The sequence below is a fragment of the Sus scrofa genome, chromosome 16, assembly GCF_000003025.6.
Source record: "Sus scrofa isolate TJ Tabasco breed Duroc chromosome 16, Sscrofa11.1, whole genome shotgun sequence".
NCBI lineage: Eukaryota > Metazoa > Chordata > Mammalia > Artiodactyla > Suidae > Sus > Sus scrofa.
Genome location: NC_010458.4, coordinates 63,118,408 through 63,146,167, shown reverse-complemented (window position 1 = coordinate 63,146,167; position 27,760 = coordinate 63,118,408). Strand labels below are relative to the sequence as shown.

At 39.1% G+C, this 27,760-nt stretch overlaps 1 protein-coding gene and 1 long non-coding RNA gene across 2 annotated transcripts in view; one reads left to right on the top strand and one right to left on the bottom strand.

The window, feature by feature from the left end:
• The window catches only part of LOC102168193, a 48,786-nt gene extending 35,961 nt beyond the window's left edge, over positions 1-12,825 (top strand). The window contains exons 3-4 of the long non-coding RNA XR_001301904.2: positions 9,470-9,537; positions 11,874-12,825. This is a non-coding gene — a long non-coding RNA (uncharacterized LOC102168193). The remainder of the gene's footprint in view (positions 1-9,469; positions 9,538-11,873) is intronic.
• SLU7 (SLU7 homolog, splicing factor) lies at positions 513-27,742 on the bottom strand. Its single transcript, XM_003134093.4, has 16 exons — positions 27,349-27,742; positions 25,214-25,399; positions 23,973-24,126; positions 23,559-23,639; positions 22,839-23,003; positions 21,739-21,807; positions 19,108-19,155; positions 18,781-18,912; positions 18,285-18,382; positions 17,501-17,568; positions 17,227-17,366; positions 15,925-16,086; positions 13,739-13,843; positions 13,511-13,582; positions 12,848-12,964; positions 513-12,211 (listed from the first exon to the last, which is right to left on the bottom strand). Exons 2-16 carry the CDS (start codon positions 25,381-25,383, stop codon positions 12,032-12,034), a joined length of 1,761 nt encoding a protein of 586 aa, XP_003134141.1. The 5' UTR covers positions 25,384-25,399; positions 27,349-27,742; the 3' UTR covers positions 513-12,031.

Genomic DNA, 27,760 nt, shown 5'->3' with positions numbered 1-27,760 from the left:
AATTATTAAGGTAATTAGGTAGGAAGGGGCTGTGACACTTCATTTTAGGACTCATTATTTTTCCAGCCTTGATCATATGGATAAAACATTAAATTTTGAAATAAAAGATTACTTAAATTTTAAAATAAATCTAGTTAAATTATCATCCAGAAATGTATATTAACTTAGATTCCTATGGGGAACTTTTTGGTGGCCCTGAATTACTACAGTGACTTCATGTCAATTTCATTATATTCTGGTCCACTCAAAGGTTTTGAATTACCTTAGAAAATATATATATAGCATAGGATGTAAATAAGTGAGGAAACTGGGGTAAAGGAAAAATAGGATGAGGTAAAAGGACCAAAGAATCCATGGGAACCATCTGGAAAGCTGGTTAAGAAAGATCCTTGATCTTATCGCAGATCTGCTAAATCATAATCTCTTGAATAAGGCTCTGGGATCTTCTTTTCAGCAGCCCTGATGACTTGGAGTCCAGATGTAATTTTAAAAAAGACAAAGACCAACTAACAGGTTATTAGAATATTTATTAATGTCATGGAATTTAGAGTCTGAGAGGTAGAGGAGTGGACATTGTGAGACTGACCCCAAAGAATACGTTTAAAAATAAATCCTACAGGAGTTCCTGCCGTGGCACAGTGGTTAACGAATCCGACTAGGAACCATGAGGTTGCGGATTTGGATCCCTGGCCTTGCTCAGGGGGTTAAGGATCCGGCGTTGCCGTGAGCTGTGGTGTAGGTTGCAGATGAAGCTCGGATCCTGCATTGCTGTGGCTCTGGTGTAGGCCGGCAGCTGTGGCTCCGATTGGACCCCTAGCCTGAGAACCTCCATATGCCGCAGGAGCAGCCCAAGAAATGGCGAAAAGACCAAAAAAAAAAAAAAAAAAAAAAAAAAAAAAAAAAAAAAAAAAAATCCTACATAAATTGGAATCATCCCTTCTCTCACTATAACATTTCATAATCCTTTTCTGATTTCATTAACCTCCCCAAAACAAGCCTCAAGGATTTGGGAGGACTCAGTCTGTCATTTCATCTTTTGACCTTTAACATGAAGGTGCACGTTCTGGGAGGTTTTCTCTTGTTCTCTTGGCTCTATTCGTGGCCTACTGTACCATTTAGCTTGGATATTCTAGTGCTTGGGTGTCGTTTTTATGGAATCACATCAACAAGTGAAACAGATACTTAGAAAAATGCTGTGTCTCAGTGGTACTTAATTTTCTGCTGCTGTGTTCATTCTCAAAACATATTTTCCCATGCCTCATGTGAAAATTAAGTTACAGATGCTAAACTTTTAACATAGGATTTGGTATATCATAAATATAAAAGGAAAAAATTAATTTTATAATGGAATTGAGAATATATTAAAAACAATACATTTAAAAAGTCTATCAGGGAGTTCCCTGGTGGTCTGGTGGTTAGGATTCTGAGCTTTCACCCCTGTGGCTCAGGTTCAATTCCTGGTTTCAGAACTGTGATCCCACATCCAGCTGCTGCATGCTGCAGTCAAAAAAAAAAAAAAAAAAAAAAAAAAAGTCTGCCAGCTTACACTGATTTCTGCTGTAGCTGGAGTTTTTGTTCGATGATGTCTGAGAAACGAGGAACTTTTTTTGAAATAGCCACACGGATGTCATCACTCATATTCAAGCAGCTTCTGGACTTTGTTTTAAAATGTAAAAGTGAAGAAAATCCCAGCTCACAAAGGTATGTAGTTGCAAATGGTATAAGGATTTCTAGAGCGGTTTTTGACAGGCTTGGAAACACTGTGAATTGAGCACACCAGAAATCCTCAAGCTTCATTGTCTCAAATTCCATTAGGATTTGGCCACTAGCTCGTAATTCAGCAAGGTCATTTTTCATTAAATAACCATCATCAACAAAGTCCAGATTAAAAAGAAATGGATCCAGTATCCATTTACTTGCCTCATCAAGATCTCCAACAGAGAAATATTCGTGGAAGGAGCTGCTCAACTGTTGCAGGTGCAGTGTTATTTCAGCTGCAATGCATAATGCTTCATTATCTGAAACAATGATTTCTTCAAGAAAAGGAAAATTGGTAAAATTTCTTTTTTCAATGCGCTTAAGCCAAAATGGAAACTTCCTAACAAAAGCAGATAACTTCTCTCTAGCTGATACTGTGTTCATCCCAGTCCTCTGCATAGATGCACCAAGTTCATTTAGGTGTTTGAATAAATCTGCCAGGTATGCTAGGTGAATTTTAAAGTCTTTATTTTCAAAGCCATCAACTAAATTGCTGCTTTGGTGGTGAAGAAACTGATTTATTTCTTCATACATTTCAAAAATATGAGTAAGTATTTGGCCTCGGGAAAGCCACCTCATTTCAGTATGGAAAAGGAGAACACTATACTCTATTCCAATTTCTTCAAAAAAAGCCTGAAACAGGCGATGATTTGGAGCTCGCCCTTTGATAAAATTTATTACCTTCACCACAGTAAAAAGAGCATCCTTTAGTTTTGAAGGCAGTGTCTTTGTGACAAGTTCATGAGGGTTCAACAAACAATGTGTGATCACGATATGAGGTACCTCTTTTTTCACACAAGCAGCAAATTCTGAATTTTCTCCTAGCATAGAAGAGGCACCGTCAGTACAAACAGAGCCACACACATCAAGTGATATCTTATGCTTCAAAAAGAAGTCTCTGACTAGACAGAACACATCTTTTCCTTTCATTGTTAACTGCAATGGTTCACAGAACAGGAACTCTTCTATGATCTCTCTTTCTTTTATGTATCGAACAAATGCCATTAGCCGACTGCAGTCATCCATGTCTGTTGTCTCAGCAAGTTGGATACCCACTTTAAGAGGACTGGCTTTGATATCTTCTAGAATTTGCTGTAAGATATCCTGGCTCATTTCCTCAATTCTAGAATGGATCACATCATCTGATAAGGGTACCTGCTGAAGTTTCTTTTGTGCATCTGGTCCCAAAACTATTTGTGCTATTTCCAACGCACAAGGTTTCACTAGTTTTTCAGCTATTGTATGAGGATTCTTCTCCTTGGCACATAAATATGCAAACTGATATGATGCCTGAAGTAAGGCATCCTCCTGAGATGCAACTCCAAATGCTTTTAGGGTTTCACTCTGATCAGATGGTGCTGGCACATGTTTCAGGCTGTTGAGATCGTGCCCACCTACACCACCATGCCGTCTGTTGAAATGGTCAGATAATTTTGATGGTCGGAGATCAGCATTTGAAAATACTGAGTTACACAACACACACTGTGGGCGCTGAGTTCCATCAACCTCTGTCGTACAGGTGAACCAGTAACGAACATAGTCATCATCCCATTTGCGTTTCTTCGACATGGCACCCCAACACTCTCAGGTAGTATTCCAGAGATGTCGCAGATTTTTGCTTTGGGAGTAAAACAGAACCCAGACATTAAGAATCAGTGGCTAACTGAATTAAAACAAAGTCACACCATATACCATCCTGTCATTTATGTACATATCAAGAAATAAACTGTAACACGTCAGTCCAAAGTAAGCCATGACAGCATGACAGTCCAACTTAAATTTAGCAACTCACAGCTAAAGCCCTGGAATAACTAACTTGCCAGCAAGTTACATATGGGAGATCTGGGTTTATGCAAATTGTGAACACCTATAAGTCCTCTATTGGGGAGCTGAAGTTAAAGCTTATATTTGTTTTCAGTGATGTATGTTCCAAACAAATCAGGTTTATTTTGTATCCCCAGAAAAGGCATCTCACCACCACCCATTCCTTCCATCCTGTGCCAAGGAGGTATGCACACCCCCAGTTATGATCTAGTGAACAGAGAAGGGAGTAATTTACTAAATATTTTAAGGAAGGGCAGATTTTGATATGGTGGCTAGCTTTTTTAAAATTATTTTTTAAATACACATAAAGAGTTATTACTGAACTTAAAAAATTATATACACATATGCAATTTAACATAGCAAAGAGGCACTTACATTTTTTGTGCTTCACAAAGTTTCTTTTTTCTTTATTTTTGCTTTCTAGGGCCACACTCATGGCATATGGAGGTTCCCAGGGTAGGGGTCCAATCGGAGCTGTAGCCGGTGGCCTACACCACAGCCACAGCAATGCAGGATTCGAGCTGCATCTGCAACCTACACCACGGCTCACAGCAACACTGGATTCTTAACTCACTGAACAAGGACAGGGATCAGATCTGCATCCTCATGGATGCTAGTCAGATGCATTAACTGCTGAGCCACAACGGGAACTCCCACAAAGTTTCTTTTTCTACAAAGTTTAATTGTTCAGCAGTGAACACACCTGACCATGGCCACCTTGGCCCTAACTAACACATTTGTTCCTCCTATCACAGGTTTCTTCTTAGGCCTGTTAGTTTCCTTCTCTGCTAGGATCCATGGTTTTATCAGCTAGTTCCATGTGTTCACATTATGATATATACATGGATGTAATTATACACTAATATTTTAGTATCCACAGTTGATACCAAGGCCAGAGGGAGGTGCTGTTTCTGTGGTGAGCAGGGCTGGATTAAGAAATTTTATGGTTTCAACATTAAAGATTATCTGCTGGCCCCTGATTAACAAACAGAAGCAATACTAAACCATAAAATATCACCAACAAATTTCTAATAACTCCTGTTATAACTATATTGGTACTTTTTCTTTCAAGAGATCCAATTCTTTTTTAAAAAGGTTTTTTGGAGATTTAATTGACATACCACATTATATTAGTTTCAGGTGTACAACACAATTATTTGCTCTATGTATATACTGCAAAATGAGTACAATGTCTAGTTGACTGTCATCACTACACAAAGTCACAATTATGTTTCTTGTGATAAAAACTTAAGATCTACTTTCAGCAACTTTTGTATATACATAGACTTAAGGATTAAACAGATTTGAAACTCTTGATCCTCGAATAGCTTTGTTTCCAACTGAAGCAGAGAATTTCAAACAGGTGTGACTAAGCTACCCTTGACGTAAGAGTAGGATACACACTATCAGTTCATGATTCACACTGTCCATGTAGAAAAAGCAAAACAAGTTGCTCAGGAGAAACACAACTATTCTTATTACTGATACCTTAGACTTCAGAAAAATTTCTCTCGTCTAAAAGAACACCCTCAATTACCGTAGAACAGGATGTAGGAGGCAGTGGTTTTCTGGTGTAGTAAATGGAGGAATCATCTAAGTCTCTTACCAAAATCCAGATTCCTGGGTCCCAACTTGAGATTCTGATTCTCTAGCTCTAGAGTAGGAAACCAAAATCTGTATTCTAAATAAGCATTTTAGATAATTCTTATGAACAGTACCTAGAGCAGTTACCTTTAACAAGAGATGCCCATAAAATCACTGGGAACTCTGTTGAAAGTATACATGTCCCTATATTACCTTAGAACTAATAAATCATCATCTCCAGAAGTAGGACCAAAGAACCCAAAATAAAGTCGTCCAGGTGATTCTGATACACATCCTAATATGTAGGCAGATTCCGAGGAATGAAACATACCCTCTGGCAATCCCTAGCTTGCAGATATTCTAGGTTGCTAAGTAAACAGTCTAAATGATTTAATAGGCATTTATGTTTTCTGAGTTGATGACAACTTCCTATGAAAGTTGAGAGGCCTAAAAAGAAAGCCATACCTTTTTTTCTTTTTCTCTGAGCAATGAGCAAAAGTATAAACCATAGATAGGGCCAAATATACCTTAGAAAACAATTCTATCTGCCAGATAAATAAGCGATCCCCAAAGTCTCCAAAGTTCTATGCCACATAACATGGCTTAAATGATGTGATGGGGTACATTTAAATCCAAATGCTCAATTTGGCCATTAAAAAAATCACAGTAAGTAAGCCATGAATATTAAAAGTTTTCTAGTGACTCTGCCAAGAATAACTAGTTGTAAAATGTATCTCTATGTAACTACTAAGTTGATCTGCCATATGGTTGTTGTCAGTCAGTTTAAGTTGATCTGCCATATGGTTGTTGTCAGTCAGTTTAACATTGGAAGATGTCTGCCAGTCAAGACAATTTGAAGTTCGGAGTTGATCTCAAGCTTTCTTTGGGCAAGAGATGAGACTATAGGCCAACTGAACCTCTCCTAATTAATAATGATAAAATTATGACATGAACATAAAAATGCTTATACTTCTGTATTCTGTTACATGTATTTGGGGGGCAGAAGGAGTAAAGGAAAAAGCTTTACTTTAGTCTCATTAGAAATCATAGGATGAGTTAAGAGTACATTCTTATACACTCTGACTATGCTACTCAAGTATATTTTGACTGAAGAGTTATCTGCTTGGAACAAAAGAATTTTTAGAAACAGTCATTTCTAGTATTCTTCTCCATCCCCCTTGAAAAAGGAGAATAGGTAGAAAGAATTTTCAAGATCCTCAGAGATGAACTTACCGCCCAAGAGGCTTGCTTGTGTTTTAGAACCTTACAATTTTCACTTGCTCCTTTGTGGTATTTAGCAATCACAATATCCTAAAATAGGTAAACATTAAAAAAGCATCATCTTATTAAGTAATTATTGTTAATTGAAACAGTGTAATAATGGTATGGGTTGTGTTAAAAATAAGGTCTTTTTTTATTAGAGGTACAGTCTTAATTATTTACAAGTGAAATAAGATGTCTGGGATTTCCTTTGAAATACTGAACTGAACACACACACACACACACACACACACACATAATGGGGTGGAAATAGACTAGGATTGGCCTTGAACTGGTAACTGCTGAAGGTGGATAATGGGTACACATTCTCACTAGTTTCTATGTACACTGGAAAATTTCCATAATAAACAGTAAAATGAAAAGGATTATCTTATTGAGATAGACATAATTTGATTTTAGAATGATTCATTGGAGAGTTCGTTGAGAGCTTTCTGAAGATGCAGAATGAAAGACCAGATTTAACAAGAGTATTTTGCAAGTTTATGAAAGGTACACATGAAAAAGTACAACTGAGAGAAAAACCAGTTACAAGTGAACATTCACAGAACCGAAATAATGTGGGGAAGGCTAAAACATCAATATCAGCAGTGACAATACCAAAGTACAGTTGTAAACCTAAAACTCCAAACCAAATACAGTCCAACTTATTATACCTGGCCACCGCCTATGCCGGTCCATAGTTGGTGCGGGTGTCAGGGAGGCAGAGGATTGACTCATTACCTCTTACAGTTAAAAGCAACAGCCGGGAGAGAAGCGACAGGAATGCAGTCGCTGAGCATACTCTGCAGAAGCAAACGAACGCCTGGGATCCTGGCTTTGTCACTTAGAGGCTGGGTACCTGTCCAGGCTTCAATCCCTCAACTGGGGATGACAATAGTACCTACCTTATAGGATTGTTGGGAGGTTTAATTGTGAGCATGCATGTAAAGAACACCACCTTGTAACTAGTAGGACCTGTTGTGTATTATTAAGGACGGAGCGTTTAGGAGGCGGCCCGGGCGAGTTAAGTATGCTGGCGGCGCGGGAAGAAGACTGCTTGGTCTCTGCCCGCCGTCTCGGAGCCAGAGGCGCAGGCCCAAGGGATGCTCGGGCTTTTAGGCGCCTGTCTCAGGCTCCAATTCGCTCTCGACTCAGGCTGGGGCCCAGCCTCGGGGCGTTGAAACCAGCGGTGGCGCCTTGGGTCCGACCCCGGAGCAGGAACTTGCGGAGCGCGGTGAGGCAGGAGCGCCCGCAGTCTCCTCAGCTCCAGCCGCGCTGGGTTCCATCCGGGTTCTCCGGGTGGCTTCCCGCCCGCACACTGGGCGAGGTGCATCCCGGCACGCAGGCGCGATGGCAAAAGGCTGAAGGCACCGCTGACTTGACTAAGGAGCATGCGCGCTGGCCCGCTTTTCAGACTAGTGGCGCTGGAAATTTTTTGCTTATTGTGTCGGCCAAAAAGGATGAATTGTAGAGTCTCAGAGATGGAAGACACTGGACGTCCATATAGTTCTACCTTTTAACATTCAGAGCACTAGAAATGAAACTTTATATTGTGTCAGGGTTTGGGCTTGGAGATTATAAACTCCAGTAATTAACCATTTCCTATGTGTAATAAATGAGGTAAAAGAGAAGGAAGCTCATTCCACTCCCAAATTAAACATTCAGGCAAATGGGACAAGTTGTAAATGCCATTAAGATGCTAATGGTAGAGGATGAGTCCTCTTGCCCACACGTGTTGCCCTCTTCCCACAAATTAGAGCGTGTGGATGAATTTGCTAAGAATCATAGGAGAAAAGATTGTTTAAAAATTTTAAAGCCCGCACCTGCAGCATATGTTAGTTCCTGGGACAGGTATTGAATCCAAGCCACAGCTGTGACTCCAGCTAGCTGCAGCTGTGGCAACACCAGATCCAATAACACTGTGCAGGGCTGGGGATCAAACCCTCCTGAGCTGCTGCAGTAGGGTTCTTAATCCATTGTGCCATGGCGGGGACGCCAAAAGATTTATTTAAAATTCTTAGATTACAGGCTCTTAAAGATATAAATGCATGATAGACTTCAGAGAAAAACCCCAAGCTGTAAACTAGAAAATGGCAAAACAAACCAACCTACTCTTTCCTATTTTGAGGGTATTTAATGAAATCACATTCTATTTATTTTTTATATAAGCTTGTGAGAAGCATCCTGCAAAAGTGGGGGAAGGGAAAGTGTCAAAGAATGTAGGAGAGATGCATCATTTTCTTTCTTTTTTTTTTTTTTGTCTTTTTGCCTTTTCTAGGGCCGCTCCCCTCAGCATATGGAGGTTCCCAGGCTAGGGGTCTAATCCTAGCCATAGCCTTCGGCCTACACCAGAGCCACAGCAATGCAGGATCCGAGCCACGTCTGCGACCTACACCACAGCTCACGGCAACACCAGATCCTTAACCCACTGATCAAGGCCAGGGATTGAACCTGAAACCTCATGGTTCCTAGTCGGATTCGTTAACCACTGAGCCATGATGGGAACTTCTGGTGCATCATTTTCAAGTATTGAGGGTGAACCTGATAAAAAGATTGAGAGGCTATCTAAGGTTTCTGTCAGTGAGAGAAATTGCAAAAGAGCAGCCTTCCTGGTCCAGAAACCTGGGCTTTAAATGCAAGAGAAAGGAGTGGGCTTTAGAGTCAGAGACTTGGCTTTATGTACTGGCACCAACACTTTTAACTGATAGGACTTGAGCAAGTTACCTGGAGTTATTAAGTCCTTAGCTAACTATAAAATATGGCTGTTATCCATTACTCACCCCATGAAATTCTTTTGAAGAGATAACACATGAAAATTACAGGAGTTACTGTTGTGGCTCAGTGGGTTAAGAACCTGACTAGTATCCATGAGGATTCAGGTTTGATCTCTGGCCTTGCTGAGTGGGTTAAGGAGCCGGCATTGGTGCAAGCTGCAGCATAGGCCACATATCTCGCTCAGATGTGGCATCGCCATGGTTGTGGCATAGGTTGGCAGCAGCAGCTCCGATTTGACCCCTAGTCTGTGAACTTCCCTATGTTGCAGGTGCGGCCCTGTGAAGAAAAAAAAGAAAAAGAAAAAAAGTTCCAGCCCAAAGTTCCAGCATTCAAAAGGTAATTATTGAGATAATAAAATCACACCTCTTATCTTCAGTAATGTTCAAGATGTTACCTTTTTTCCAGAATGAAACAGAACTACGACATGATTTCAAATGTTATAGAATTCTTCCTAAAATCAGAGTAAATTAGGTTTCACAGAAGATGGAACAGAAGCCCAGAAATGTTGGAATTCCCATTGTGACACAGTGGAAACAAATCCAACTAGTATCCATGAGGATGCAGGTTTGATCCCTGACCTCAATCTGTGGGGCTGGGGATCCCGCATTGCTGTGAGCTGTGGTCTAAGTCGAAGATGCAGCTCGGATCCCGAGTTGCTATGGCTGTTGCGTAGGCCTGCAGCTACAGCTCTGATTCTACTCCTAGCCTGGGAATTTCCATGTGCCATAGGTTTGGCCCTAAAAAAAAAAGTCCAGAAATGTTAGGTGACACATTTTTCTTGAGTTGAAAGTGTCCTGAAGTTTCCTAAATCAAATGCACAAAAGCTAACCCAGGCTCCCACCAGCCCTATAAATCACTTTCTGCCAAGTATTTGAAAATATGCTACAAGCCACTTGCAGTTTTCTGAAGTATACATCTTTATTAACAAAGGGTAAATGAAATATAAAATAGACACCAATATGGCTTTATGTTGACTATCCTATTGTTAAAGTAGGAATATGAAAACAAATTTTCCTTTTTTTCTTAGGGCCACACCTGCATTAAATGGAAGTTCCCAGGCTAGGGCTCAAATCAGAGTTGCAGCTGCTGGCCTGCACCACACCCACAGCAATGCCAGATCTGAGCTGCAGCTTGCGGCAGTGTCAGATCCTTAACTTACTGAGCAAAGCCAGGGATTGAACCTGAATCCTCACAGATACTAGTTGGGTTCTTAATCTGCTGAGCCACAATGGTAACTCCGAAAACAAATTTTTGAGATTCTTAAGGTAGATTAAGAATTAGACCTATTTGCATTGCTGTTTTAATTTCATACTGCATTAGACTAGACAGCATGTATATTCATTGTATTTGACAAACTGATTCAGTTACACTCCCACCAGCACTTTTTCTTGTTTTTTTCAGGGCCGCATCTGCAGCATATGGGGGTTCCTAGGCTAGGGGTCAAATAGGAGCTACAGTTGCTGGCCTACACTACAGTCACAGCCACATCAGATCCGAGTCTCGCCTTTGACCTACACTGCAGCTCACAGAAACGCCGGATCCTTAACCCACTGAGCGAGGCCAGGGATTGAACCTGCAACCTCATGGTTCCTAGTCAGATTTGTTTCTGCCATGCCATGATGTGAACTCCATATTTCTGAGATGATCATTTAACGCAATATTCTAGTGGTATGGTAGTTGAGAAAAACAAGTGAACTATGAAAAGTCAGTGTCCTTATGTTAGGGGTTTTAAACAGGCTGTTTTCAACGATGCCACTGTTACTGTATTATTTAGCAGTGTTCTTAGTAGAAGCCTAAGAGTTGTGGCAGTCTCAGTTACTAACAGTCCCAAAAGCTGAACTTATTCTTTGAAGAAACCTTCAACTTCAGCTTATGTTTTTTTGCAAATTTTACAAGACACCTGTTGCTTATAAAGATTACATACAACAAATATTCTACAATATTTTAAAATATCCAATATTCATGATTGTTTTATAAAGGCATTCACAATGAAAACAACAAAGAGTATCACAAACCATATCCTCTGTGATAAAGGAAAGGATTTCTGTGTCTAAACACTCACTTCCAGAACGGTAAAAGACCTAGTACTGATCAGTCTACACTGATTCAAGAGTGATAATACAGTTTTGTTTTTCTCATTCAAAGGCTTACACTTCCTTGAATGTAAGATTCAAGGAAATACTTTGAAAATCAAAATTTTATAACCGCAACAAAATTTAAGAATGAAAAAAAATTTATAACCAAGTGGAAAACAATTATTACTACAAGTGGAAAACAATTATTACTACAGATTGACATCACGGATAAAGTTATTCAAGTAACCCAAAGCTCAAGAAAGGAGTAGTACTTTCAAATCAGAAAAATTTAAGAAGGTGAAAACAAATGATTACTATATAACTACAATTATAGTTACTACTAATTTAAAAAAAATGAAGCCCTTGTTCTGAGAAAGTAATTAGAGAAAGAGTAATTAATTGCCCTCTAAATGAGTGCTAAGACAAGATAAATGGCCATAAAAATTGAGGAAATAAAAGTCTGAAACTTAATAAATATTACAAAAATATGTGTGATAGGTGGAGAGCCAAGACTTCTTTCCACCTCACAAATATAAAATTGGAAATAAAACCTTACTCTGCCCCTAATGTCCTGCTTATTTCTTCTTGTTTCTTCAGTATGGAAAGGAATGAATTTTCTATGAGACTTCTGGATGCTTTATTAAAGCCAGGCAGCAAGAAGAATCGATATGGATTTTCCCATCAATAATCATCAGCAAGAATCTGAGAGAATATATCAGCAGTGTCTATCTTGGGTGACTGTCTGTGACCAGTTATTACTGTCCAAGGAAGGAGGCCATGGGGTCATCTGGCCTCTGACGTTTCATTCTGTAGGCCTCCATTTCCTCTTCAGTGGGTTCCCGAGTTTCATATACGCTGTTGTAAGGCCGCTTCCTCTCATCGATCTGCATGATCTCCTTGACATGAAGAAGGCGGGCCTCCTCTGCATTCAGTGCCTGCAGTGAGAAGAAAGACATGAGGACCATGACTCTTCATCAGATCTCTTTTGTTCAAAGGTGGCAGAGTACCAAAAGACCCCACTGACTATGAATTACTACATCAAAAACCTAGATTGCCTGAAAGAGCTTGGCAGTCAGCCCTTTTGCTATCAAGCTACAACTAATCACTATTTGACTCATATATTTTCATAAAGCACAAAACATTCCATGACATTTTCAATGTTAAAGAAATTTTATTTAACAACAAAAACTGATGTACATTTTACTGACAGAAGCTGGCAACTGATGCAATTCTGAATTTTCTCAAGACAGACTTGCTGACACGAATTATAGAGCTAGAAGACAACTTTCTCTGGGCAACATGTCAATAGCTCTAAAGTAACAGCTATACCAAGCACTTTTCTTCTGTGCATTAGTGACACTTAACAAATAGTTCAAGAAGCAGGCACGCCAAGTCACACAAAGTCTCTGTTGATTTTCTAGACCTGATAGGTGACGTCAGCAACTTTTCCAAGGTTGGGGCTCATTTGCTCATTTTAAAAATGAGCCTGGGAAGAGGACTTGACAATTTTCTAAGGTCCTTACAAATAAAGAATACTGAGTCACTTGTACTATTTAGCCTTTACAAAGTACCTTTTTCAATTTTTCATGTTTCTTTTCTTCATCATCGCTCTCTGAACTGCTCTTTCTATGTTTCCTCTTCTTCTTTTTTTTCTTCTTTTTCTCCTCTTTTAGTTTTTCCTGATGCATCTGACACGGAGAATTGAAATAGTGTTATTAATGCAAAAACAAAGCTCTAGTTCCAGTTTTATTTTATTTTTTTTATTTTTTTGTCTTTTTTTTTGCCATTTCTTCGGCCGCTCCCGTGGCATATGGAGGTTCCCAGGCTAGGGGTCAAATCGGAACTGTAGCCACCAGCCTACGCCAGAGCCACAGCAACGCAGGATCCGAGCCGCGTCTGCAACCTACACCACAGCTCACGGCAACGCGGGATCGTTAATCCACTGAGCAAGGGCAGGGACCGAACCCGCAACCTCATGGTTCCTAGTCGGATTCGTTAACCACTGCGCCACAACGGGAACTCCTAGTTCCAGTTTTAAAGTCCTCCCTCCAACACGTAAAAATTTAGGATGGGAGTTCCCTTGTGGCACAGCTGGTTAAGGATCTGGCGTTGTCACTGCAGAGGCTCAGGTCACTACTGTAGCACAGGTTTGATTCCTAGCCTAGGAACTTCCACACACTGCAAGTGTTGTCCAAAAAAAAAAAAAATTTGAGGACAATTGATCATGGACTTACCTCCATGAGGGTTTGAGGTTTCTTCACAGATTCTTCTCCAGTTGTATCATTCATAATACATTCCTCTGAATTCTGTGGAAAAATATGTGTAATCTAACTTGTGTCAACAGTTACCAATGATCTAAGAAAAGCTTAACATTTAAAACATAAAAAGATTTTTTCATACAGATTTTGACTTAAGAGCTTTGGCTGTTTTTCACTTTTAGGAAATAGAGGACAATGACTTACAGCAATCTCTTTCCCAGCTTCTCCAGTACAATAGGAATACTTGAAAAATGAGTGACAGCATTTGTATCCCCATCGGCCATCTTTCCAATAAGATCCCCAGATATGCTACAGAAAAAGAGAGAGGAGGTTATTTAAAAAGGAACCTGAAACTGGGATCTCTTATATACTGTTGATAAAAGAAGGAAAATTACAGGGATTCTAAGGCTAGCTAACAGAGGTTGTGGTCACAATGGTTTTACATTCTACTCCCCCAAAAACTTTAAATTTAGGATAACTGACTTCTTGAAAAATTTAGAAGGATTGGAAAATTCTGGGCCCACATTCCCACTTGTCAATAACTGGCTGTTGCTGACCAGCGCATGGGCCTATCAGACAGGTCTTGTGTTCTCCAGTGTGTAAAACTTGCCTGGCTCATTCATTTCGCTCATACACGATTACTGGCCTGGCTCCTATAAGTAGTTACGGTTTTTTTTTTGGTCTTTTTTTTGCTATTTCTTGGGCCGCTCACGCGGCATATGGAGGTTCCCAGGCTAGGGGTTGAATTGGAGCTGCAGCCACCGGCCTATGCCAGAGCCACAGCAATGCCGGATCCGAGCCACATCTGCAACCTACACCACAGCTCACGGCAACGCCAAATCATTAATCCACTATGCAAGGGCAGGGACTGAACCTGAAACCTCATGGTTCCTAGTCGGATTCGTTAACAACTGCGCCATGACGGGAACTCCTAGTTATGTTTTTTGATACTTAGACAAGTGCAGTTTGGGTACTTCAAACTACACTTGTACAGCAAATTATATGCTTTATGATGTGATGCAATATGATATATACTGCATCATGTGTGAACTGTTTCTTTCAAAATATTTAACTTATATCTAACCAAGCCTTTATTTCTGATCTTATTTATAGGAAATGCAGGGAATAAGGAATAAGTTATATGATATCACTAGGAACCAGTCAAATACAGAATATGAGACAGTTTACAAGATAAATGGCATGATCTGTTAAATAGTTGCTATCATGAAAAGGGAAATACATGCTAGGAAAAAAGATAACAATAACCAAATAACAATCAAAATAAACTGTAAACTGATTGAATTCTGTGTCACATACATATACATACAATCCCTCCCCCAACCAAAAAATCACCAACAGCTATTTAAAAGCATTTTTGGTTATATTTTGAAAAATGTGATTAAGGACTAGAGGTTAAGTGATAATGAGGCATTAATGTCAATTTTCTGAAGTGTGATAATGATAATATATAGGAGAACAATCTTAATTTTAGGATAGATGATACAATATTTATTAATGAAATGTCATATCATCTGTAAATTTCCAAATGTTTCAGTGAAAAAAATGTGTAGTTATACACACACACTCCCCTAGACAAAGCATATATGGCAATCTGTAAAAAAAAAAAAAAAATGAATCTAGATGGTGGATATATGAGTGGATGTAATAGTATTTTGCATCTTGAGAAAATTTCATAAAACAGCAATTGGTGCAGCTACTGTGGAAAATAATAATACGGAGTTTTCTCAGAAAACTAAAAATAGAACTACCATATGACCCAGCAATTCCACTCCTGGGTATATATCCAAAAAACCCCAAAAACACTAATTTGAAAAGACATATGTACCCCACTGTTCACAGTGGCATTATTTACAAATGCCAAGATGTAAACGCAACCTAAGTGTCCATCAATAGATGAGTGTGTAAAGAAAATGACTGTGTAAAGTGGTATACACACACACACACACACACATATATAATGGAATACTACTCAGCCATAAAAAATGAATTTTTGTCATCTGCAGCAACATGGATGGACTTGGAGGGCATTATGTCAAGTGAAATAAGACAGAGAAAGACATAATAGTGGTTATCACTTCCCTATCCCTCTGTGGGGGAAAGGGGCAATATAGAGGTGGGAGAGTGGGAGGCACAAATTATTGGGTATAAGGCCACAAAGATGTATTGTACAACATGGGGAATATAGTCAATATTTTCTCCTAACTGTAAGTGGAATGTAATTTTTAAAAATTGCATTTAAGAAACATTAAAGTTAAAATGTAAAAAAACAAAATACTGCAATAATTTACTAATGAGGTTCAAACAAAAAATATACAGTCCAGAGCAAAATGCTAAGAAGAACACAAAACTGGTTCTGGTTCAACAGATACCGTATGATTGTTGATCTTCACATCCTCCTCATACTTGGAGCAGGCAACAGCCCGCTCCTGTCCTTTGATGACCGTCCCATGTCTTGAGTACTCCACATAGTCTTCAGTCTGAGCTAAAAGCAGTTCGGCTGGAGGGGCATCCAAGTGTTCCTGGCCACCATACTAAAAGGACATTGAACATTATTAAGTAACTTTTACAAATATTTGCATTCAAATTCTCTGCTGAAAGCTTTATTTCCAATCAGAAAGATGGGTGGGATATTCCTCATGGGCTTTCTTATGCAAAACACTTTGAAAAAGTGAAAAAAAAAAAACCCACACCAAATTTTCATAGGTGAATAAAAGATGTCTCAGTTGCTATTCATCTGTGGAGTGTGGTTGATTACAAAATGGCTATAAAATCCGTCTTAACCTGTGTGCATGCCCATTTGCCACATGACTCTGCCGCTCCATCCCCTAATCTGGGCCTGGCTGTGCTACTTTTTGTTGCTATCTCTGGTATCCTAAGAATGCCATATAAAGAAACTGGGCCAGCTTATCAGAGGAGGAGAGCCCATGTCTGGCAGAGATGAGCTGTTTTAACTGAGGCCTTCTCAGGACAGATGAGGCCTGCTAATTGCTGGAAAGCAGAGTGAGGACATTCTAGATCGTTTTGCTTCAGATGGGCAGGCCCAGACCAGGAGACCCAACTAACCTAACAAAATGGTGAGAAGTAAGAAATACTTTTTAGTTTTGAAGTGGTTTGTTTTGCTGCAAAAGAAGAGAATTACCATTTAATCCAGCAATCCCACTCCTGGGCATCTATCCAGAGAAAACCATGACTCGAAAAGATCCATGTACTCCAATGTTCATTGTAGCATGATATACAATAGCCAAGACATGGAAACAACCTAAATGTCCACTGACAGAGGAGTATATAAAGAAAATGTGGTACATATATACACAATGGAATATCACTCAGCCATTAAAAGGAAAGAAATAATGGCATTTGCAGCAACATGGATGGACTCAAATTATCATGCTAAGTGAAGTTTGTCAAATAGTGAGACACAAAACTGGGTTGTGATGACTGTTGTACAACTATAAATGTAATAAAATTCACTGAGTTAAAAAAAATAACAAAAACAAAAAAAGCTCACTGACATAACTATACAAACATTATATACCAATTGATTAAGTCAATGGAAGGAAAGGACTAATCCTGATGGAACTGTGTATTATGTGCCAAATGTAAATCAAATGCTATTAACTGGCAATTTCTCATTAAGAAATGTTTTTCTTTAGCAACGTGGTCAAAATTACCTTTTCCAGGATGCTTTCTTTCTGCTGTTCTTTGAAGTCTTCTTTCTTGACTTTGAAGGACTTATACAACAGCTCTAGTTTTGTAGGATCGGCTTGCAAATGCACTTCAGACCCTTTGTCATAGGCTTCCCAAGCAAACACTAGAGTAATTTAAAACATCTTAATGAGTTGTCAATTGCATTTATTGCATGCTTCTTGAAAACAAGCATTAAAAAATGCACCCAAATTTATTATGAGCCAATATGAAATATCTTGACATAAAGGAAACACTTACATTGTGTCTGAGCCATTGATATGGTATCGCCTGTGTATCTAACAAAGTTATCCCCTGCATAGCTCACTCTGTAAACACAAATTTAAAAAAATTATTTCAGAGATTGACTTAAAAAAATTCTTTCTGACCCTGATCATAAGGTGATGCGAAAATGCTCATTTAAAAAAGAATTTTATTTTCAATTTTATTTTTATTTTTTTGTTTTTTAGGGCTGCACCTGTGGCATATGTAAGTTCCCAGGCTAGGGGTCGAATCAGCACTGCAGCTGCCAGCCTACACTACAGCCATAGCTGTTGTATGACCTACAACATAGCTCATGGCAATGCTGGATCCTTACCCCACTGAGTGAGGCCAGGGATCAAACCTGTATCCTCATGGATACTAGCTGGGTTAGGAAACATGCTGATCTACAACGGGAACTCCAAGATGCTTCTTCTAATTTCAGACTGCAGTGTTTTTTATTTTGTTTTGTTATTCTTTTCACAGCCACATCTGTGGCACATGGAAGTTCCTGGGCCAGGGGTCGAATCAGAGCTGCAGCTGCTGGCCTAAGTCAGAGCCATGGCAACACTGGATCGGAGGTCCATCTGCAACCTATACTGCACCTTACCGCCATGATGGATCCTTAACTCACTGAGTGAGACCAGGGATCGACCTGGATCCTCACAGAGTCAATGTCAGGTCCTTAACCTGCTGAGCCACAACGGGAACTCCCAGATTGCATATTATGAATAAAAACTCCCATCCCCTATGTTGAAATCTATACATCCACCTTGATACTTACTCATCTGGATTCTTTCCTGCATTGGCATAGGGATTCTCTCTCATTGCTCTAGTTTTGGGATCATAGTAAGCAGAATTTGGATCTAAATTCCGCAAATACTAGAAGGAGAAAAATGTTTTAAGATTGCATTAATGTTGCTGTACAGCAAAATTTGACAGGACATTGTAAATAAACTATAATAAACATTTAAAAATAAAGATTTCATTAATGTTTACTTCCATCAAAGAAGATTTCAGCAGACTAGTAGCAGGAGTCAGTTTAGTGTGTGTGTGTGTGTGTGTGTGTGTGTGCAGACTAGTAGCAGGAGTCAGTTTAGTGTGTGTGTGCGTGTGTGTGTTTTCGTGCGCGCCTATCTGGAAAACCCCAGAATGTTACCTACCCTTGGAAAGACTGACTGTATTACCCATACACTATACAGGTACCATATGAGTAGACAAAATTTAGGCTAGGAAGACCAATATTTTTTGAATATGTACATTAAGTTGGCAAGGCTTACTTTTGCTATATCTTCTCGAATTCTGAGATTCCGGACAGTAATTCGTCTCTTAGAGTCAAAATTCTGTCCAGGCATGTCAATATCATCTGCATATTTATCTTCATCTTCATCTTCACTATTATGATCTTTTTCCTGGAAGAGAAAGGAAAGGGGAAAAATTTTTAAGAAAAAAGGAGCAACAGCTAATTCTTATTTTCCCTTTAACTAAACCCTTACTCATTTTGTTCTTTAAACCTATTATTATTATGAATTATATATTATTATTATTATTAGGCATCAAAATTTTAAAAATGTCATCTATGCCCAGATAGGGCATATATTTACTACCGTTTGAGAATTTGGTTCCTCTTCTCCCCACTGGTGTTTTGGAGAATTCTGAATCACAAAAAAAAAAAAAAAAAAAAGGAAACTTGTAATTTTATTCCACTGAATCAAATGATTATTTGACACTTTAATTCCTAGTTAAAATAATATAACTTAAATTTAACCGAACAAATTCTCATTTTTCACTTGTAGCAAGCACGTTAAGTTTTAAATACAAGTATGTCATTGTGAATGGTTAATTTTATTAGACTGTCTACGAATCCAAAATTATCACTGATAGGATTATAAATCATACAAATATAACAGAAAAATAAAGCTTATCAATATACTTGATAAACATTCATTTCATATGTGTGCATCTTCAGACACAACATTTTCATTAAACTTCACTATTTTTCTTTTTTCTTTTTTTTTTTTGGCCTCGCCTGCAGCATGTGGAGGTTCCCAGGGCAGGGTTCGAACCCATGACACACTTGTAGCCTGTGCCACAGTTGTGGTGGCAACTCTAGATCCTTAACCTGCTGCGCCACAGATGAACTTCACTATTTTCCTACTAAGGCCAAAAAGAAAACTTACCAGGGTTATGTAATAAGTATCTTTAGAGCAAAAGCAGCCTTCGTAGAATCTGGGCAATGAAGAAATCTACTCAGGTGGATAATATATTGTGATTTAAGGTGAGTGTGAAATCCTTGCCTGAGACAATTTTTCTTCATTAGCCACGGGTCAGGATATTCTCTAACTGCACAAAATGCCCAAAGCAAGTTGCTCAGTACCTCCTCATATCTCTTTAAAAAGGCTTCAAAGGTTAGAAAGAATACCTTACGGCATTAGTGGGGGGATGTGGAAACATGCATGTCTCTCTCTCTATATGTATATATATAAAGAGAGAGAGGGGGAGAGGGAATATTGGTAGAAGTATAAATTTGTACAGCCTTTCTGAATGGTACCTAAGTGATAAGTCATCAAATTTTACAAACACATATTCGGTGCATTAACAATTACACTTTTAGGAATTTATCCTACAAAATAATATGTGTATTATATAAAGACATATGCATAAGAATCTAGTTTTGTGTACGATATAAATAACTGGGAAAAAACCAAATCAACAAGAGATACTTGGTTATATAAATTACTGCAATCAATAAACACTGAACAACATTAAGTAATTCTGTCCAAGGTGCAGAAAAATACATATACTTTGCTACTTTTTTTGGTTTAAAAAAAAGAGGGAGAGAAGGGGATGAGATTACATATTTGTATTTGTTTGTATTGACACAATAAACTGAAAGAATCTGTAAGAAAAATAAAAAAGGTTATGGGGACAGTGAGATTTAGAATCAGGTGGATAGAGGCTGGGGTGGGTGACTTTTCAATGTACATCTCTCTTAAATGATTTTTACTTTGAACTATGCAAATTTATATAAAAATGTTATAGGTCTACATTTAATGATACAGAGAACAAGTCCTCACTGCACATTTAATGATACAGAGAACAAGTCCTCACTGTATATCGTTTAATTGAAAAAGTAGGTTATAAATCAGTACCTAAAGATGAATCCATTAAAAAAAAACATGTATTACAGTCACATACATTCAGAGATAGTGTGAGGGGGTAGACTGGGACACTAAAAGGCCTACTTCAGGAGTTCCCATCATGGTGCAGTGCTTAATGAATCCGACTAGGAACCATGAGGTTGCGGGTTCGATCCCTGGCCTTGCTCAGTGGGTTGAGGATCCAGCGTTGCCATAAACTCTGATGCAGCTTGGATCCTGTGTTGCTGTGGCCCTGGCACAGGCTGGTCGCTACGGCTCCGATTAGACTCCTAGCCTGGGAATCTCCATATGCTGCGGGAGTGGCCCTAGAAAAGGCAAAAAGACAAAAAATAAAAGGCCTACTTCAAAATGTTAACAGTTAAAACAGGGGATATGTTTCTTCTTAATTTTTTTCTGAAAATGTGTAACCTTCAAAACTGGAAATGTTTTTTTTTTAAATAATTTTTTGCTATTGAGAGCTAAGTGTCTATAGTAGACACGGCTCTAGGCTATGTAGTTAATCGTCATATCCAAATGGGCAAAATTCTTCAGTGCCTTACATACATTTAAGCATGCTAATTATTGGGGAAATAAATTATGTTTATAAGAAACAACAACAAAGAATATGTTAGAAAAGAGTAACAAGCCTTTTTCCTTTTTCCAGAGTTGTTAATGATTAAGAACAATCCCAACAGTAGCTACCAATAACCAAGGGTTTACTCTGTGATATATATGCTAAGCCTCCTGCAGGGTAGGTGTTGTTTCTCTGCTTTAGGGATGATCAACTGAGGCTGATACAGAGGGAAGCAAATGAGTTTTCTGAGGACTAGTAGCTAGCCAGGGGCAGAACTGGCTTTTAACATCAATTACCTGCTAACTTGTGCTTTGAAAACTGACTGATACAATCTCTCCAAAATGAATGGATCAATTTATAGTCTCATGAACCCTGTGTCAGTTTTACTCTTTCCCCTCAACAGCACTTCTCTCTCCATAAAATCTTTTCTAACTGGAGAGATAAAAAATGAATTTCTGTCTAAACCTTCATTTTTTGTTTACTAAGAGTCTGGATTTTTTAAAAATGATCATTTTATTACTTACAGCCTGTTCCACTAACTTTCCTGAGGCTAATTCTTCTTGGAGTTTTTGGGCTTTCAGTGTTCGTTTTGCCTAAGAAAGAAAGAAACATGAAATTTATTTGTAGCATTCAAATGAACATTTGATTTTTACGTACATAAAATAAATAAGTTTATTGCTTTCAGAGAAGGTCACTGGACAAGGTCATGTCTTGCAGCTCTAGACTTCTGGCTCCTAAACAATAGGAGTGACCAACTCCTTTTTGAACCAGGCATTAATGTAAACTGAGTTAGACAGCACCAGGGGTAAGCTGCAGAGAGTAAGCCCTGCTGACAAGGGGCGTGGGCCACCTGACTCGAGATGACTGGCTCTTTCAAGCAGGCTCAGAATTACCACATACTTCATTGTGCAAGAAAAGATGAAATTCAGATTTTTATGTGGAATCCTATGATTTTAGTTATTTATTTATCTTTGGCTGTGGCGTGTGGCAACTTGATGTGGGATCTTAGTTTCCAGATCTGGGATTGAACCTGGGCCTCAGCAATGAAAGGACAGAGTCCTAACCACTACTACTAGGCCATCAGGGAACTCCCTAAAATCCCATGATTTATGTTAATTCTACTTTAAAAAAAAAAAAAAGCAGCAGTGTGTTTTTTTTAAAAAAATGAGACTGAAAAGGTAAAATCACAACAAAAAACTGAGGTTAAACTAAAATAAAATTCAGTTTCACGAAGTGAGTTATTCTATCCCCTTCTACCACCCTCAAATGCTATGTGAGACAACTATAAAACAGGCCCAGAGGCAAGATACAGTCAAGAGTTTCTAACTCCCAAAGCCAAAAGCTTTGGACACTAATCTGCTCTCATCCTTCCAGCATTTTCTGCAACCTAGGTCAGGGAGGAAAGGATAATACAAGAATTAAAAAAAAAAAAAAAAAAGTTGCTGCCAAATAGGGCTAGCACACTGATTACTTCACTATTCAATTAGGCTTACTATTATTACAATGATAAAAATGTCATCATTTTTATACTGCTTGAAAACTCAAAAAATAGAGTTGATAAATTAGAGATACAGCAAAATGTACATGCTTTAAGCACAGCAAGAAAGCAGGGAATGGTGCTCACCAGATCAACTTTGGCATATTCTTCTACAATTTTCATGTGTTCTTCTGGATTGTAGCCGTTCCACCGATCCCTCTTTCCATCGTAGTCAAACATTAGCTGAGGCTGGATATGTTCGTCTGGAGCTATATTAGTACCTGTAAATTTTGCTCCAACACGTCTAGGTCTCTGGAAAACAGAATAAAATCAAATCTTTTCCTAAATCCCTGTAGCCGAAAGAAAATTTCATATAATCTTTATAGAGTGTGTGTGACCAGACATGGGGCTTTATGATTTATTCAATTATCAGTTATTCTTCCAGCAAAAAATTCCGATGACTCGGAGTGTCTGTCATGGTGCAGCAGAAACAAATCTGACTAGGAACCACGAAGTTGCGGGTTCGATCCTTGGCCTCTGCTCAGGGCATTAAGGATCCAGCGTTGCTATAAGCTGTGGTTTAGGTCGCAGATGCGGCTCGGATCTGGCTTGCTGTGACTCTGGCATAGGCCAGCAGCAAGAGGTCTTATTAGACCCCTAGCCTGGGAACCTCCATATGCCGCAGGTGCAAAAGGCAAAAAAAAAAAAAAATTCCGATGACGCTAAACTAATTTCACTCAAATTAATTTTTATTTAACTTGTTCCTAAATATAGGTAATTTTAGAAAAATAAAATTAAACTCTCTAACAAGAATAAAGAAAGAGACTCTTCGACAACAGTTTCTAGAATTCTCAAAGGTGAACTGACCTCAAAGCAGTCTTTTTTTTTGTGTGTCATGGCTCCACAGTTTTCACATGCTCCTTTGCGGTACTTAGTAGTTATGGAATTCTGTAAGTGGATATAAGAAAAACAAAATGATTTATCTATCTAAACAAGTTAAAATAACTTTAGCTCTCATTAGTATATTGTCTACTGAAATGATTTATTTGTTAAGAGGAAAAATCAGTTAGAATCTCCACACTTTCATAAATAAAAGGTTTAAGGACTTCAGCAATATAAAATTATAAGATAAAGAAGCTAAAACAGTATGTATTGTGAATTTTAATACCTTATAAAAAGTTATGTAATCTGTTTCTGTTTTACATAGTATTGCATTTAATGTTCTTAAAATAAAATCTCCATTTCCCCATGCACACACACACATACAGGTTGCCTACATACCTCTTTCACGCCCCTCTTGTACCATTCTCCAGATGAGCTATACTGCTTCTGTTTCTCTGGCTGTGGTCTCTGGTGCTTTAAGGTAGGTCTTTTTGATGGATCAATATACCATGGCACTGAAGAAATATACTGAGGGATATGAGGATTGATGTCTCTGTAATAAAATGAAAAAAAAAAATTTTTTTTTTTACAGAATGAAGCTGAAAAATAATTGATGTTATAATTACAAAGGCAGCCTATACAGAATCTAAGAATATTGCAGTGAGAGAAGGGAGATAGAATATACTTGTTATCTCTATAATATCATAAAAAACAAAAATAAAGAAAGCAATTTATATTAGAGCAAAAAAATTTACAACAAAGAAAGTAAGAACAGCAATATAACTGAAGGGGGAGAAGAGATGAAGGGAGAGGAAGATAGGAACCTTTGTTAGTGAGATTAATCTTGTATCAGAGCAAGAAGTTAACTAATAATGCCTAGAATTAATTATAATAATGGTGTACGTATATTAATTAGGGATGTGGCAGGTCAACCAGAAGAACTCAAAACAGAATGATAACTAAAGTCATCCCTTAGTATCTGTGAGGGACTGGTTCCAGGACCTGCCTTGGATAACAAAATCTGTGAATGCTCAAGCTGCATAGCTTGGACCTGCATATCTGCAGTCTGGAATCTGTAGACTCAATCAGTAGTGGAATGCACACTCATTGACAACAATTTTGAGTATAAATGGACTCGCACAGCTCAAACCTGTGTTGTTCAAGGGTCAACCATAGCCATTTGTGCAGGGGAGGACAGGGAATGGAAAGAACTGAGAAGGACTAAAGCTATTAACTACAAGTCCTTCATTATTATTCAATTACTAAACCTTGTACCACATTGCTAAAATAAATAAAAACAAAAATGATGTAAATGGTGGTAACGAGATGGCCTCTTGTCAAAGCAAGGGATGAGAAACTGGTAAACTAAGTAGACATGAATTTGAGGCATTCCCGCTGCGGTGTAGTGAATTAAGATTGCATCAGCTCGGGTTGCTGCAGAGGCTTGGGCTGGATTCCTGGCCTGGCACAGTGGGTTGAAGAATCTGGTGTCGCCCCAGCTGTAGCATAGGTCACAGCTGTGGCTCTGTTTCACTTTCTGGCCTGGGAACTTCCATATGCCATGGGTGTGACCATGAAAAAAAAAAAAGTAGACATGAATTTGAATTTTGAATGAACAGATCTTATAAAAAATTACTTACTTTCCTTCTTCATCAACTTCTGCAGGGGCATTACCCAATTTTCGCTGTTCTTCTAGCTCCTTCTTCTTTCTCCAGTCCTCTCGGGTCATCTTCTTTGGTTCCTCCAAACTCATTTCTTTGGACCCCGACATGGGGGTAGCATTAACTGCATCCACAGCTGCAGCTGACATGGTTATCCGGTCTCCTCTATGAAAAGGAAGAAATATCTCTTAGTATAAACCAGGCCTTTGTGAATTCATCAGTGTGACTATCAAAAGTACACTCTAAAAATAATACTGTGGGTTGTATGAAATGTTTCATATGTTCTTATTCTTTCATAGTGTCTGTAAGGAAAAGGTCTCTTTTCCCTCCACAAAAGTGCCTATATACTTTTGTTTTCTCTCAACTCTAATTTACAACTGGAGAGAGACATACATAAAGATTCTTTCTCTCATATATATTCCTGAAGTCCTCTCTATGTGTGTGTCTCAAACTTTTCCATCACACTAACCCTTAGCAAGTACACAGAGTCCTACCTCTGCTCCTCTTAAAGACTGAATGCTTTAAGACTACCTATATTCAGGAGTTCCCATCGTGGTGCAGTGGTTAACGAATCCGACTAGGAACCATGAGGTTGCAGGTTCGATCCCTGCCCTTGCTCAGTGGGTTGACGATCCGGCATTGCTGTGGGCTGTGGTGTAGGTTGCAGACTCGGCTTGGATCCTGCATTGCTGTGGCTCTGGTGTAGGCTGGCGGCTACAGCTCTGATTGGACCCCTAGCCTGGGAACCTCCATATGCCGTGGGAGCGGCCCAAGAAAAAAAAAAAAAAAAAAAAAAAAAAGATTACCTATATTCATTGCATCTATTTCTTCATCTTCTACCTCCGTCAATCACTCTGATTTACCTTCCACTCCCACCACTCCAAAGATATACCACTAAGCTGTCAATGCGTTAAGTCCTGTGGACACTTTTTAGTTCTATACCTTTTTATATATATACACACACATATGTATATATGTATATATATACACACTAATATATATATATTAGTGTTTTAGGACCTTACCCATGGCATATGGAAGTTCTCAGGCTAGGGCTCAAATCAGAGCTGCAGCTGCTAGCCGATGCTGCAGCCACACCAGATCCAAACTGGTTCCTGTCTCCTTTGCAAGTTCATTCATTTCTGTACAGTCATTTAATGTTGGATTCCACAAGGCTCAATCCTAGGGCCTTCTTCATCACTCTTAACTCCAGCAGAGGACAAGCTTATCTATTTCCAAGGCTTCAACAGCCAAAATACACAACTGTTGGCTCTCCAATTTATTTCTCTACTCCAGACCTTTTATTTGAGCTTCAGATAAGTACATTACAATTACTTGCTTCAAAGTATCTCCACTTATATACCACAGAGAAAACTAAACTCAACAAACAGTTTTGTTTTGTTTTTTCCTCTCCTCAGTCTGCAACCAGAACGCCTCATGGCGACGCCAGATCCTTAACCCACTGATAGAGGCCAGGGATCAAACCCGAATCCTCATGGATACTAGTCGGATTCGTTTCGCTGCGCCACAAGAGGAACTCCCTGAACTCAACAAATCTTAATCTTCTCTCTGAAATCTAATCTCCTCCACTGTTCCCTCTCTTGATGAAAGACAGACACCATCATCCATCACTTAACAACGTTCTAGCTAGTACCCATATCTCTGTCAGCACTAAGTATTATTTTCACCTTCTGAATATCACTCAAATTCATCTACTTCTGCTCTCAACAACGTTATTACTCTTTCCTTTGAGTCTCTTCTGATTCCCTACAATTAATTCTCCACACTGCAGTGCTATTTTTTAAAACAGATTTAACCATATCATGTCCCACTACCCAAGCTTAAAACCCTCCAATGCAGGACTGTCCGAGAGAAATATAACACCAGCACTATATGTCATGCCACTGAAGATACAGTCCTGGTCTAACTGGGCACAAGTACCACGTATGAGGCCTAGCACGGCGGCATCCTTTTCGGTCCCCTGTTCCCATTTTCTCCTCAACCTGGCGTTCGTCAACGCCGTAAAGATATCTGTATTAGCCTCTAGCTCACTTCCCTGAGTTCTTCACCTTCACCCTCCTCCCCTTCCCCAGATTCTCACAATAATCCCTCACCTGGTCACGAAGTCGCGCAGTTGCTGACCCCAAAACAGCCGGACACGAAGGAAGCGGAGCGTCAATGTTTACTTCCTGACTTTCCTTCCTCTCCCGGCACCCACTGCGGCGCCTTCCGGACGACTAACACATGCGCACCAAAGACTCTGGGTCTCGGACACCCAAACGACGCTGGTCTCGCGAGATCTCGATCCGTACCTACCTCTCTACAGGGGGTCTCTAGTTTTGGGTTAGAATTGAGCAGCTCATTTTTGTTTGTTTGTTTGTTTTTTGTTGTTGTTGTTGTTGCTATTTCTTGGGCCGCTCCCGCGGCATATGGAGGTTCCCAGGCTAGGGGTCGAATCGGAGCTGTAGCCACCAGCCTACGCCAGAGCCACAGCAACGCGGGATCCGAGCCGCGTCTGCAACCTAC